Here is a 13,813-nt window from a genome sequence, read left to right as displayed (position 1 = left end):
AACAAGGGGCAGAAAACACATCTGTTCTGGGGCCACTATGAAATTCCAATATAGAAAGCAGGCCTGTTCCAGGACATAGGTGAGCTATTTCTTCAGCTTGCAAATAAGCCTCTGTTGCATGAGCACAGTCCTAGTTGTAAAGTACACTGTCGATTTCTAAATCCCAGTTTTTGGCAACTACTTTGGAACAGTTGCTGCCACTCCTCAGTCAATAAAGATGAAAGCAACATGCTGTACAGCTATTGTGTGTATGTGCCTTCAAGTCACCTGTTTGTTGATTTATGGCAAGCAAGCCTATGAACTCCATAGGGTTTTCTTAGGCAAGGAATACCCAGAGGTAGTTTTGCTAGTTCCTTCCTTTGAGATATATCCAACAGCACCTGGTACTCGTTGGCAGTCTCCCATCCAAGTATTAACCAAGGCTGAACATGCTTCACTTCCCAGATCAAACAGGATCTGGTTCCTTTAGGCTATTTAAGCAGCTCAGCTGTTTTGCAGTCTCCATTAACTGGAAAGAGGGTTTGGGCAAGATTACGATACTCAGCCTACTTGGTTAAAAGTTTTTACAAAGAAAAACATTTTAGTTTAAAAAAGAAATAGGGGATCAACAATGTATAAGTATAGCTTACAGCTCCAAGCCAAGCTGAGGCTCCTGTGTTTGTGCCTGTGCCTTTACCATCTGGGCAGCAGCTGAGGCAAGGAACTTGGACAGGGGGCGGGGCCAAGGCCTCTGAGGCTTCTTCTGCCCTGCTGCATTACCACCAGCCAGCTCCAAGCCAAGCTGAGGCTCCTGTGTTTGGGCCTGTGCCCCCTCCGCCTCCTCGCCGGACTCCGCAGCCAGAGCCGCGCTTCTGCCGGGCGGCCTCCTCCCGGGGTGTCGGAGGTGCGCAACTGCGCACCGCCCCGGGAGTGCCGCCCACGGACTGGAAGGGCACCGTTGCGGGCCTCCGCAGCGCTACCACCGCGCAGCTGCGCAGCTGCGCAGTTTTTACTGGGCTAGGGAGGTTATGGGTTAGCCTAGAGCAGAGGATGCCTGACGTGGCTAACCTCTGCTCTTTAAGTTGCTGGAGAAGGGTGGGGGGAGGTCATGGATGCGGGGGATGCATGGGCTGGGGAGGAAGGGGATAACATCGCTTTGAGCGGAGCTCCCATTGAGGTAGTGTGGGGCAGGGGGAGGTATGGCGGTGGGAGGAGGGACTTGCGTTCCAGGGGAAGGTGAGATCGATGCGTTATATCTATCTCTCCTTCCTGTCCCCCTCCCAACCTAAGGGACCTGAGGGCCACTCCAACCGTGCCACAAACCCTGTTGCTGCTCCTGTGCAACGCCAGATCGATCAACAACAAGTCCCACATCCTCCACGATCTGTTGGAGGACCAAAGTTGCGATCTGGCTTGCATTACCGAGACCTGGCTTGGGCCTGAAGGGGATGCTGTGTGGGCTCAGACCCTGCCTGCCGGGTTCTCGGTGAAGGACCAGCCCAGGTTAGGTGGGCGGGGGGGTGTGTGGCCTTGATACATAGGAACACCGTGTCCCTCACTAGGAACCACATCCGACAGACGTCCTATATCGAGTGTATTTACCTGACCCTAAAAGTGAGGGACAGTCTAGGGATTCTGTTGGTGTATCGGCCACCCCGTGCGCTAACGGACTCCCTTAACGAGCTGACACAGCTGGTCGCTGAACTGATGCTGGAGACGCCCAGGCTACTTGTCCTGGGCGACTTCAACATCTCCCTCACGGCCAGCTATGTTCCACCCGGTGCAGCTCGCGAATTCATGGATACCATGGCGGCCATGGGCCTGTCCCAGCTGATTGTGGGTCCTACGCATTGTGCGGGTAATACTCTCGATTTGGTCTTTTGTTCGGATGCGGAAAATCCGTGGGCGGAAATAACTAATATTTCCCCCCTGCCGTGGACGGATCATTTCCTGGTTGAGGCGAAAATCAAGGTCTCTACCCAGATCCCTCCCGGGGGTGGTGGACCTATTAGGATGGTCCACCCTCGAAGGCTAATGGAACCTGAATGGTTCCAGGAAGCCCTAGAGGGATACATGGTTGGAAGTGACGGCGACTCTGTTGATGCCCTGACTGGTATCTGGAATACCGGTCTCTCGAGGGCTATACACAGTATCGCTCCCAAGCGCCCTCTCAGACCCGCTTCCAAACGTAAGCCCTGGTATACGGAAGATCTCCGGGCAAGGAAGCGGGAGCTGCGACGGCTAGAGTACCGTTGGCGGAAACACCTTCGCTTAGACGACAAGACTCTCCTAGCCCAACTGTTAGAGGACTACGGAGAGGCGATACGAGCAGCAAAGAACTTGTTCTATGGTGCTCGTATCGCGTCCGCGGAGTCGCGTCCAGCAGAGTTGTTCAGGGTAGTCAGGGAGCTAACTCAGCTCCCTCCTGCCCTGAACCAGATCCTTGAACCTTCTAAGGCCTGCTGTGACCAATTTAATAACTTCTTCGTGGATAAAACTTCTCGGATAAGCGAAGGTCTTAATGCCGACATTCAAGCAGAACCTAGGGTAGAGGCATCCAGAGCCTCCGTGGACTTTGTTAAACTGGATCGGTTTGAGTTGGTAAGTACCGATGATGTGGACAAGATCCTCGGAAGTGTTCGGAAGACAACCTGTTCTCTCGATCCCTGTCCCTCGTGGCTAGCAGCCCAGGGGGGACCGGCTGTGACTTCTCTGTTACGCCGGATTATTAATACATCTTTGAGGGATGGGCAATTTCCATCAGATCTTAAATTGGCCATTGTAAAACCTTTATTAAAAAAGCCCTCCCTCGACCCCCTGGTACATAATAATTATCGGCCAGTTTCACTGCTGCCATTTTTGGGGAAGGTGATCGAGAGGGCAGTTGCACTCCAGCTTCAGGCGGTCTTGGATGATACGGATTATCTGGACCCATTTCAAATTGGCTTTCGGGCGGGTTACAGGGTTGAGACGGCCATGGTCTCCTTGGTCGATGATCTCCATCTGGGCATCGACAGGGGAAGCGTGTCCCTGTTGGTGCTCTTGGACATCTCAGCGGCTTTCGATACCATAGACCATGGTATCCTTCTGGAACGCCTGGCTGAGGTGGGAATCGGGGGCACTGCGCTCCAGTGGTTCCGGTCCTACCTCTCTGGGAGGTTCCAGATGGTGCAGCTGGGAGACGTGTGCTCCAATGAGAGGGCCCTTAAAACTGGGGTCCCTCAAGGAGCCATTCTGTCTCCCATGCTATTTAACATTTACATGAAACCGCTGGGAGAGATCATCCGGAGACATGGGGCGCGGGGTTATCAGTACGCTGATGACACCCAAATAATCTTCTCTATGTCTCCGACTGATGCAGTGACTGAGGATGGCGTCTCTCCTCTCGTGGCCTGTCTGGAGTCAGTAATGGGCTGGATGAGGGAAAACCGACTCAAGCTGAATCCAGAGAAAACGGAAGTACTTGTGATAGGTTCCCCTGGTCCAGGAATGACGGTGGTTCCACCTGTCCTGAACGGGGTCACGCTCCCTGTGAAGGACTCCGTGCGCAGTCTGGGGGTGCTTCTTGACTCGTCCCTTCGCCTGACTGCTCAGGTGAATGCGACGGTCAAGAGCACCTGTCATCAGCTTCGGCTTATTCGCCAGCTGCACCCATACCTGGCCCAGAGGGACCTTGAAACTGTGGTACATGCTCTGGTAACCTCGAGACTGGACTTCTGCAATGTACTCTACATGGGGCAACCCTTATACCAAACCCGGAAGCTACAAATGGTGCAGAACATGGCAGCCAGGCTGGTCACTGGCACTTCCAGGGCCAGCCATATAACACCGGTATTAAAAGATCTCCATTGGCTGCCCATTCGCTTCCGGGCGCAATATAAGGTGTTGGTGATGACCTATAAAGCCCTAAATGGCTTGGGCCCAGGATACCTGAAGGACCGCCTCTCCCCATACATTCCGCCCCGCACCCTCAGAACATCTGGGCAGCAATTACTTAGGGTTCCCAGGGCGAGATTTGTCTCCACTACTAGGAGGACATTCTCCATCGCCGCCCCGGCCCTTTGGAACACGCTGCCCATAGAGCTCCGCTCAGCCACCTCCCTGGCCCAATTTAGACGGGACTTAAAGACCTTCCTGTTTGGGATCGCATTCCCTGATTAAAGTCCTCTAGGCCTCCTCCCTCCACACTGGCAAGGGATTGGCTAATCCGGGGCTTTTCTGTCTTTGTTTTTATTGATTTATTGTATGGATTTTACTGCGTATGTATTGTTTTAATTTGTTGTAAACCGCCCTGATCTGATGGAAGGGCGGTATATAAATAAAATTTTTATTTATTTATTTATAAGTATAGTATTTTGACACCACTTTAATTGCCTAATTTTATGAGATTAAGTACTTGTAATTCTTTGGGTTTGGGCTCCCCAGTGCTATAGATCTGCAGAGAGGAATGAGTCCTCTAACAGAAAGGATACCAAATACTCCAGTAAACTACAGATCGCAGGATTCCACAGGATGGAACCATGGAAATTAAAGTGGTATCAGAGTGCTACAATGATGTAGTGTAGATACATTTCTAAGGCAACTAAGGAACAGGAGAGACTTTAAAAAAAATAAAATCAGTAAAATTGGGCAATGAAGTGCATATTTCAGTTTGGAAGAGATTTCAGAGAGCCAGCATGGTGCAATGGTTTGAGGACAGGGTTTGAATCCATGCTCAGCCATAGAAACTCATTTGGTGACCTTAGGCAAGTTACCCTCTCTCAGCCTAAGGGGAAGGCAAAGCCAAAGGCGATGCATCTCTGAATGAATCTTGCAAAGAAAACCCTATGATAGGTTCGCCTTAGGGTCATTGTAAGTCAGAAACAACTTGAAGGCACACAACACATGCAGAATCAGAAAGTACAAAGGCTTGGTGTCACACAAATGTTAAGGAAAAAGCAACATGGGATATACAGTGAATGAAATAAAACATGTATGTGAGAGTCAGGGTGACTCAGCAGAAGCAATTAGGAGCCACACAGGTGTAAAAGGTAATGTAATTAGCAAGTCCTAAATGCCAAGGACAGAAATGCAAAGTGGATAATTGAACACACCTGAGAATTGTTAAGTGGTCAAGGCTGAGATGATGAAATCATTAATTGTGGGTTGAAACAAGAGAACCAATGAGAGTGGATGTACACGCCCACTGGGTGGATACTGACAAGAGTGGGTGGTATGATCCAAGGACTATAATAATGGCTATGAATCCCAATGTATTGTGTGGGTAGTAGCAGTGGATAGTAGTAGTGAGGAGTATTGTTGTATTGGAGTTATGTTGGATAGTTTTGGAGCTGTATATAGTAGAATAAAGTAGATCTTTTATATAAGACTACTGAGTTGTCTGGTGTCTTGAGTGAAGATACAAGAGCCAGCTGGATCCTGAAGAAGTGGGAAGACTTCTGTGGAAGCAAGAGTGAGAAGGCTTGGAGAGTTTGTCAGGGTCTTCAGCCTATTCTCTGTAACTCTGCTGCTTTTGAAGCAAAGCTTTAACCACTGACCAAAACTGGTCAGCGCCGGTGCAAAACAAGGTGGTGAGTTTGAGCCAGAGGTGAAGAGCTACAACACCCAACATCTTTATCCAAATCCTTTATCCATTACTACAAATAAACTTCATTTCAGTTCATTTCTAATACAAAATAACCAATACTTACATGGTTGTTTTTTTTCATATTCAGGATGGAACCATTTTAGAGATTTTCAAATACAGTCAGCCCTCCATATTTGCAGCTTTGACTTTTCTGGATTTATTTGGGGTTTTGATGGAATCTCTGGGTCTTCCAGCTCAACTCTGCCAGAAGTTGATCATAGAATTGTGCTGGAGAAACTAGAGGTTCCTAGAGAGAACATTTCTCTAGGCATTTATGGGTCCTCCAGCATGATTCTATGATCAGCCTCTGGCAGATGTTGACCACAGAGTAGCATTGGAGGACCTGGGGATTCCTAGAGAGGTGTTGTCTTAGGTAGAAAATTAGTGGGAGGTCTTATTTGCAGTTTTTCCATATTCACGGGGGTCCTTCATCCCTAACTCCAGCCAATGTGGAGAGACCACTGTATTTGAATGGAAGAGGAAACTGAAACTGACTGGCTAATCTATCCAGGCTGATGGTTTTGTATGCTTAATTCTTACAGGGCTTGTTTGACTTCTCCTGTGATCACCTGTACTACTGCTGAAATAAGCTTTGTTGTTGCTGTTGTTGTATGCCTTCAAGACATTTCCAACTTATGGTGATGCTAAGGCAAATCTATCATGAGTTTTCTTGGCAAGTTTCGTTGGAGGGGATTTGCCAGTGTCATCCTCTGAGGTTGAGAGTGTGTGACTTGCACAAGGTCACCCAAAGGGTTTACATGGCCAAGCCAGGATTTTAAAACCTAATCTCCAGAGACATAGTCCAACACACAAACCACCATGCTATGTTGGCTCTTTTCTCCTGAAAAGCTCTTCATTTTTAACACTGATGATCCAAAACACACTGCAGAAATACTCCAGTTTGGGACCGCGTTAACTGGTCTGGCTCAGAGCTAGGGAATTCTGAGAATTGTAGTTTGTTGTGGCACCAGAGCTCTTTGACAGAGAAGGCTAAACGTTTCATAAAACTACAGTTCCCAGAATTCCCTAGCATTGAGCCAGGATAGTTAACGTGGTCTCAAACTCAATTATTTCTGCAGTGTTTTTTGGACCTATATGACTGAGACATAAATTTTGGTTCTCTCCATGGAGTTGGGAGGGAGAAGAATTTGTTTCAGTTACTTTTTGAACAAATTACTCAAATCGCCTATCTGGAGGAAATAGAACTTGAGGTTTTAGGAATTCAGACGCAAAAAGAATCGACACTGACAGATCTCCCCATCCTTATTGTTTTGCTAATGAAACTGGGTATGTGCATAAAATAAGTTAATGCAGGCCCTGCTCAGAACATGGATGGGCAAACATCTGACTTTTACAGTGTCTTTAACTTTTTTGCCCCCTCTACCAACTGAAGTCTGGTGGAAAATAGTGGCTCAATGAGGCAGACATGTGCTAATAATTACAACTGGTGCCTCTGAAACATGCTCAGCACAGCAACTTGTGACCAGTAAGAGAACAGATTTTACACACCCTTTATAAAGAAATCCTCTCCTTCCATCCTGGCATAGCAGCCAGGATGGCACAGTAGTCCGAATGTTGGCCTATGACTCTGGAGACCAAGGTTCAACTCTCCGCTCAGCCATGAAAGCAGGGCTACATTTGGTGTCAGAAAGTAGCAGGAGGGTTGGGATTACAGTCAGCCCTCCACATTTGTGGCTTTGACTTTTGCAGTTCTGATTATTTGCTGGTTTGATTAATTATGTTCTCTCTAGGAACTCTAGGAATGTAGCCCCACGATCCATGCGGAGATATAAAATCAGGGTGGAATGATACTTTTGTTACAAAGCTGAGCAACTTTGGCTGTTCTGGGGCCCTTACAGAAAACTTTGGGTACAGATTGCCAGAAGCGTCAAAAAACAGAAGTGCATGTGTCCATCGGTATGCCAGCTCTTCCTGTTACTGCAATTCATTTTTTCCATGCGACGAGGGGAAAGTACTTTCTAAAATGGTAGAAACAACCCAGTAGTTCTGAACAATTTTGATTCTGAACAACTGGTATTTTTCTGGATATTTAGCAGCTATATATGGGGGTGGGGGTGATTTAAAAGGTGAATTTCAACTCCTGGAAATAAGCAGGAAAGGCAGTTCACTGTATTTTGACAGCAGGCTTGGTACTTGAAAGACAGATTTTTGGGTGGGGAATCATGTGAGTCCAGGCATTTCTTTTGCCCACATCTGCTTCACTGGATCACTGAAATGTCACAAACGAGCCAAACTTTAAAGTTTATTAGAATTCTTTTTCAGACTTGGATAGGACAAAATTCAGGGGGTTGCGGAAATAATAAAGTCTAAAAATCTGGCCAGATAAATGCATTGGTTCTCATTTCTGTAGGGACGCTGACTTTGGAAGATAGTTTGCAGATTCAATGGAAAACACTACATAAATCCAGTTTGAGACTGCTTTAACTGCCCTGGCTCAATACTAGGGCGTTCTGGGAACTGTAGTTTTGTGAGGAATTCCTAGGTTCTGCGGGGAAGAGTGGCTGGAAATTGACCATTGAGTTGTGCTGGAGGATCTAGAGCAGTGATGAATCTCAAACTTTGGTCCTCCAGGTGTTTTGAACTACAACTCCCCGAAGTCCCAGCCAGCTTGGCCACTGGTCAGGAAGCCTGGGAGTTGAAGTCCAAAACAACTAGCGGACCAAAGTTTGGGTATCATTGATCTAGAGAGTACTAGAGAAAACACTTCTCTAGACATTTGTAGGTCCTCTGACACGATTCTATTGTCAACCTTTGGCAGATGTTGACCAAACAGTTGCACTGGAGGACCTGCAGTTTTCTAGAGAGGTGGTCTCTCAGGTAAAAAAGTAATATTTATTTGTGGTTTTTCCACTTTTCATGGGGGTCCTGTGCCTCTAACCCCAACGAATGTGGAGGGCCCATTGTATACAGTCGCCCCTTCGTTTCTGTGGATTTCGCGGGCAGCAAACCGAGGGGGACAAAATGGGGCGTGGACCACTATTCAAGCCAATGGGGCCTGAATATCAGCAATTTTCCATTTTTGCAGGGGGAGTCTGGGACGGATCCTCCGCGAAAATGGAGGGACAAATGTATTTAATTTTATTTTCCCTAACAAGGCAATTAGCGACCAATAGTCCTTAATGGTTTGTATTTTAACAAAACCAAGAGGGAGAGGACACAACCAAACTGATGCTACAAACACTCACAGAAATGTAAATTCATGCTTCATAGGAGTTTATCACACGTGAAATTTGAACTGCAATCCATAGCCATTCCAAAAGGAAGGGGAAGCAGAGTCATTCCGAATCCAAGGCAATTCACGTGATTAATTGTCTCACGTGAAGAGTGGAATTGTGGCCACTCCTGAGGCAAAGTGAAGCGAGTGCAAAATAAATTATCACACCAGTACATACCATGCGGAGTCACCAATTCAAATCGGCAACCTTGCGCAAGCTCAGTGGGGCTCTGACTGCATCATGAACCTTTGGACTTCTGGGGTGAAGAAGGGGGCCACTTCCTAATTCCAATTTCACATAAATGCTAGCCTCACGTGAATGATTGCTTCACGTTTCTTCTTCCCTTCAATTTAATCTATTTTTGATTCTATTTCAACAATTTAGCAATGCCCACAACTCCCGCCATGTGTGGTCTCAAGTATACATACAGCTACATCCGAATGTGGCCAACTGTCATTCATGCTATCCCTTCATACAACATCCAAACGTGTCCTCAGTCTATCCATCCCTTCATGCAACAACCAAACCTGTTCCCAGTCTATCCATCCCTTCATGCAACATTCAAACGTGTCCCCAGTCTATCCATCCCTTCAAACAACAACCAAATGTGTCCCCAATCTACCATCCCTTTATGCAACATCCAAATCTGTCAGCCACATCCAAATGTGTCCTCTGTTCTTGAAGGACTACCAGAAGCAAATGGAGCAAAATTGCAGCTCTGCATCATGGGAAATTTGCCACCTTGGAGATTTCGGGGTGTACCAGGACCGAAACAAAATTGCATTCTACACCAGACCAATTCGAAGTGAAATCGACGTGAGCTTGAAAGCGTATTCTGTGGATTCACCTTTTTTCCAATTTTACCAAAATGAGGGCTCACTTTGGAATCACTGCAGAAGTGCCACGGAAGGAGCGTCCATAGAAAGGAATGGCGTCTGATAACACATTCACGTTATGACATGAATTCGCATTGTGAACGTGCAGCTGAGCTCCAAAAATCCCCAAAAACCTCCGTGTGATAAACGCCAGTAATAAGCAAATTCACAAAAATTGTTTTCAAGCTCACTTCGATTTCATTCCAAATTGGTCTGGTGTAGAATGCAACTTTGCTTTGGTCCTGGTACACCCCGAGTGGAAGATCACTCCGATGTCGCCCCCCTTGGCCCCCTGCGTCCTGCATCCCCCTCCTCCTCCTTCATGCCATCTCGTCCTCTCTGCCACTCTGCCACCAATCCCATCAACCCCTGACTACACCTTCAGTCCGATCCTGGCTCCAATGACCCCCTGCAACCTATCCCATCATCCCCTGCCTGCTCCTGCATCCGAATCCTGGCCCCAGTGACCCTGTGACCTATCCCATCATCCCCTGACTGCTCCTTCAGTCTGATGAAGGATGACAGCTAAGGAGGGGTCAGGGAAGGAGGACAGCATCCAGAGCCCCACTGAACATGCGCAAGGGTCCCAATTCGAATTGTTGAATCCGCATGGTATGCACCGGTGTGCTAATACAATTTGCACTCACTCCGCTTTGCATGAATCCGCATCATGTGACTTGCCTTGGATTTGATTCCCCCTCGATTTGGAAGGGCAATGGAAGGGCAACCAGGTGTGATAAAACAGTCACGTTACGACTTGAATTCGCATAGCTGAACCAGGAGTCACCCTGGATCTGAGCTGCAAAAAGCCCCGTGTGATATACTTCACTGAATTCACCTCCATCAGGAGTCACTTTGGACTGACTTTGGATCTGGCTCGGAATTACTTCCCATAGAAAGCAATCACATGTGATAATCTATCATGTTTTAAAATGAATTCGCATGGTTGAACCAGGAGTGGCTTCGGATTGCAGCTGCAAAACCCGTCATGTGATATCGTCTTTCGTCCTGCTCAAATTGGGGGACATGACCAATAAAAGCTAAAAAGACCCAGAAATGTAAATTCAGGCTTCTTAGCCATGGTCAAAATGGGGATCATTTTGGGAATCCCTCCTGGCCAGAAGGGCGAAATGTAGGCCAAGGCAGGACATGCCCAAAAGGAAAGCTAAAAACCCCTCAAAATGTTAATTCAAGCTTCTTTGCCCTGCTCAAAATGGAGGGCATACCCAAAATAAAAGCTAAAAAACACCCAGAAATGTTAATTCAGGTCTCTTAGTCCTGCTCAAAATGGAGGACGTTCCCTAACTAAAAGCCAAAAACATTCATAGAAATCTAAAGGCATGCTATCTTCGTCCTGCTCCCAATTGGGAAGATGCCCCTCCTAGAAATGCCAAGGGAGGAGGAGGCTTCTTTGTCCTGCTCCAAAGGGAGGCCCTCTGGGGAGCCTCTTGCTGGGCAGAAGGCGGCAGGTCCGGGAAAAGGAGGACATGGCAGAGAGGGGAGGGCGGGGGTCCCTTTGGGGGTCTTCTTACCCGGCTTCTTGCCCCTCCATTCAGCCCAGAGCAAAGTCAGGTCTCCATCTGCTCGGAGCCAGCGCTTCAGGAGGAAGGCCAGGGAGAGCAAGAGGCAGCTGAAGACAGCCAGGCAGCTGTAGCAGACCATGGCTGGGCAGCAGGCAGCGCTTCCACAACTTGGGCCTTAATCGCCTTCTCCTCTTCCTTCTTCTGAGGAAGGGGGCTGGCTCTTGTTGAGCCTCCCACCCAGGCCAGGCGGAGTTTGGCATCTGGCCATTTGCTTCTCAGCTGTTTGCCAGGACAGAACAGAAGAGGCCTTAGAGGCAGGAAGGGATCCCAGGGGGCAAAGGGCTCAGGCAGAGCTGCAGCCTCTCTCTCTGTCCATCTTGCAATGCACAACACATTGCCAGAAAAAAAACACCCATCAGTAGTGATGCCTTTTATTACTTATCACATTTGCAGAAGACACCAAATTAGGAGGCGTAGCTAACGCCCCAGAGGACAGGATCAACATCCAAAATGACCTGAATAAACTGGAAAGCTGGGCCAAAACTAACAAAATGATACTCAACAGAGAAAAATGTAAGGTACTGCACTTAGGGTGGGAAAATGAAATGCACAGATATAGGATGGGGGACACCTGGCTGAATGAAACTACATGTGAAAGGGATCTGGGAGTCCAAGTGGACCACAAGTTGAACATGAGTCGACAGTGCGATGCGGCAGCTAAAAAGGCCAATGCAATTTTAGGCTGCATCAATAAAAGTATAGTGTCTAGATCAAGAGAAGTAATAGTGCCACTGTATTCGGCTCTGGTCAGGCCCCACCTGGAATACTGTGAACAGTTCTGGGCACCACAATTTAAAAAGGATGTGGAGAAACTGGAGCGTGTCCAAAGGAGGGCAACTAAAATGGTGAAGGATCTGGAAACCATGCCCTATGAGGAACGACTCAGGGAGCTGGGGATGTTTAGCCTGGAGAAAAGAAGGTTAAGAGGTGATATGATAGCCCTGTTTAAATACTTGAAGGGATGTAATATCGAGGAGAGAGCAAGCTTGTTTTCTGCTGCTCAAGAGACTAGAACGTGGAGCAATGGATGCAAGCTGCAGGAAAAGAGATTCCACTTCAACATTAGGAGGAACCTCCTGACAGTAAGGGCTGTTTTAACAGTGGAACAAACTCCCTCGGAGTGTAGTGGAGTCTCCTTTGGAGGTCTTTAAACAGAGGCAGGATGGCCATTTGTCAATGGGGGATGCTTTGATTGAGATTTCCTGCATGGCAGAATGGGGTTGGACTGGATGGCCCTTGCGGTCTCTTCCAACATGGCTACCCCAAATGTCCCTTCCTCCCCCAAAATTCATATACTGTATCTGAAAGCATCCTTCTATCAGATTAATGCTGCCATTACAGCAGGATTTTAGAGCAGCATCTAGACTTAAGAGGAAGACCTCCAAATACAGCAAGGCTGGCATAGCTCATTCTTGAATAGAGGAAATAATACTTATTGCCTGAAGACAGAGCGTTGCAGAAACCCAGTGAGTCCAGAGCCTAAAATAACCTAAAGTGTACCACTGCACTTTCAGAAGAAAAAAAAGTGGATGAGTTCTTTCCCCCCCAAATCTGCTTTCAGCATGCTTTCCCTGGAAAAGCAAATATTGTTAATCTTTAACTTGTTAAGGCCATCAGCTTGTTCTTAGTAGGATCTTTGGAGGTCAGATGTCCATTAAAAAACAAACCACAGCAGAAACCTGGCCCAAAATCATCTGGATCAGAGAAGTTACTTTTCTGTTGCTGTAAGTTGGCTACGCTTCCCAATTCAAGTGCCCCAAAGAACTTTGTAGAACTGTTGTTGCAAATACACACAAAATCCTGTACTTCTCTCCAAGGGCCATGATTTTCTTGGTTATAGTTCACTGTACTCATATTTAGAGAGACACACAATATCTTTATCTGATTCAATTCACGTTCAACCAGTTTTCTTGTCCTGCCTAAGGCAAAGGTACATCCCTTTTCTTCACTTGTTTTACTGTTAACTGATACACACAACTCTGGAATGTTAAATGAAGAACTGACTAAAGAGCTATTTTCTCATTTATCATTTTTCCTTCCCATAATGGACCAGGGAAACAGAGGGTCTTTATATGCATTTTAACCATTTTCTTTGAAAGGCCACTTTTGAAACACCTGTACTTCTATCCCTGTTCCCTACCACCTCCATACTCAAGATGTAGCATACATAAATGTGTAGGAGTTTCTAATCTTAGAAACCAATATATTGTTCTTGTGTGCTTTCAAGTTGTTTCTGACTTACAGCAACCCTAAGGTAATTACAGGGTTTTCTTGCCAAGACTTGTTCAGAGGTTTGCCATTGCCTTCCCTTGAGGCTGAGAGCGTATGACTTGCCCAAGATGGGTTTCAAGCCTCAGCAGGGATTCGAACACTGGTCTCCAGAGTCACAGTCCAACACTCAAACCACTAAACCATCCTGGCTCTACTCTCGAAACCAATACTAAAACTTCATCTGGCCGATTAAGGGCATCATGAAAGTAGGAACAGCAAGATACCAGAGGCCAGATTGGATGA

At 47.1% G+C, this 13,813-nt stretch overlaps 1 protein-coding gene across 1 annotated transcript in view; it reads right to left on the bottom strand.

Moving 5' to 3' along the window:
* DHRS7 (dehydrogenase/reductase 7) overlaps positions 1–11,431 on the bottom strand; it is a 36,631-nt gene extending 25,200 nt beyond the window's left edge. Inside the window, exon 1 of the mRNA XM_089522791.1 lies at positions 11,249–11,431. Coding sequence (XP_089378917.1) covers positions 11,249–11,378 — 130 coding nt within the window. The 5' untranslated portion in view covers positions 11,379–11,431. The remainder of the gene's footprint in view (positions 1–11,248) is intronic.
* Positions 11,432–13,813: the final 2,382 nt, after the last annotated feature.

The sequence above is a fragment of the Sceloporus occidentalis genome, unplaced genomic scaffold, assembly GCF_023333645.1.
Source record: "Sceloporus occidentalis isolate IW3139 unplaced genomic scaffold, rSceOcc1.0.p SCAF_4, whole genome shotgun sequence".
Taxonomy (NCBI): domain Eukaryota; kingdom Metazoa; phylum Chordata; class Lepidosauria; order Squamata; family Phrynosomatidae; genus Sceloporus; species Sceloporus occidentalis.
Note: the sequence above shows the minus strand (reverse complement) of the source record. Positions and strands in the feature narration are given on the sequence as shown.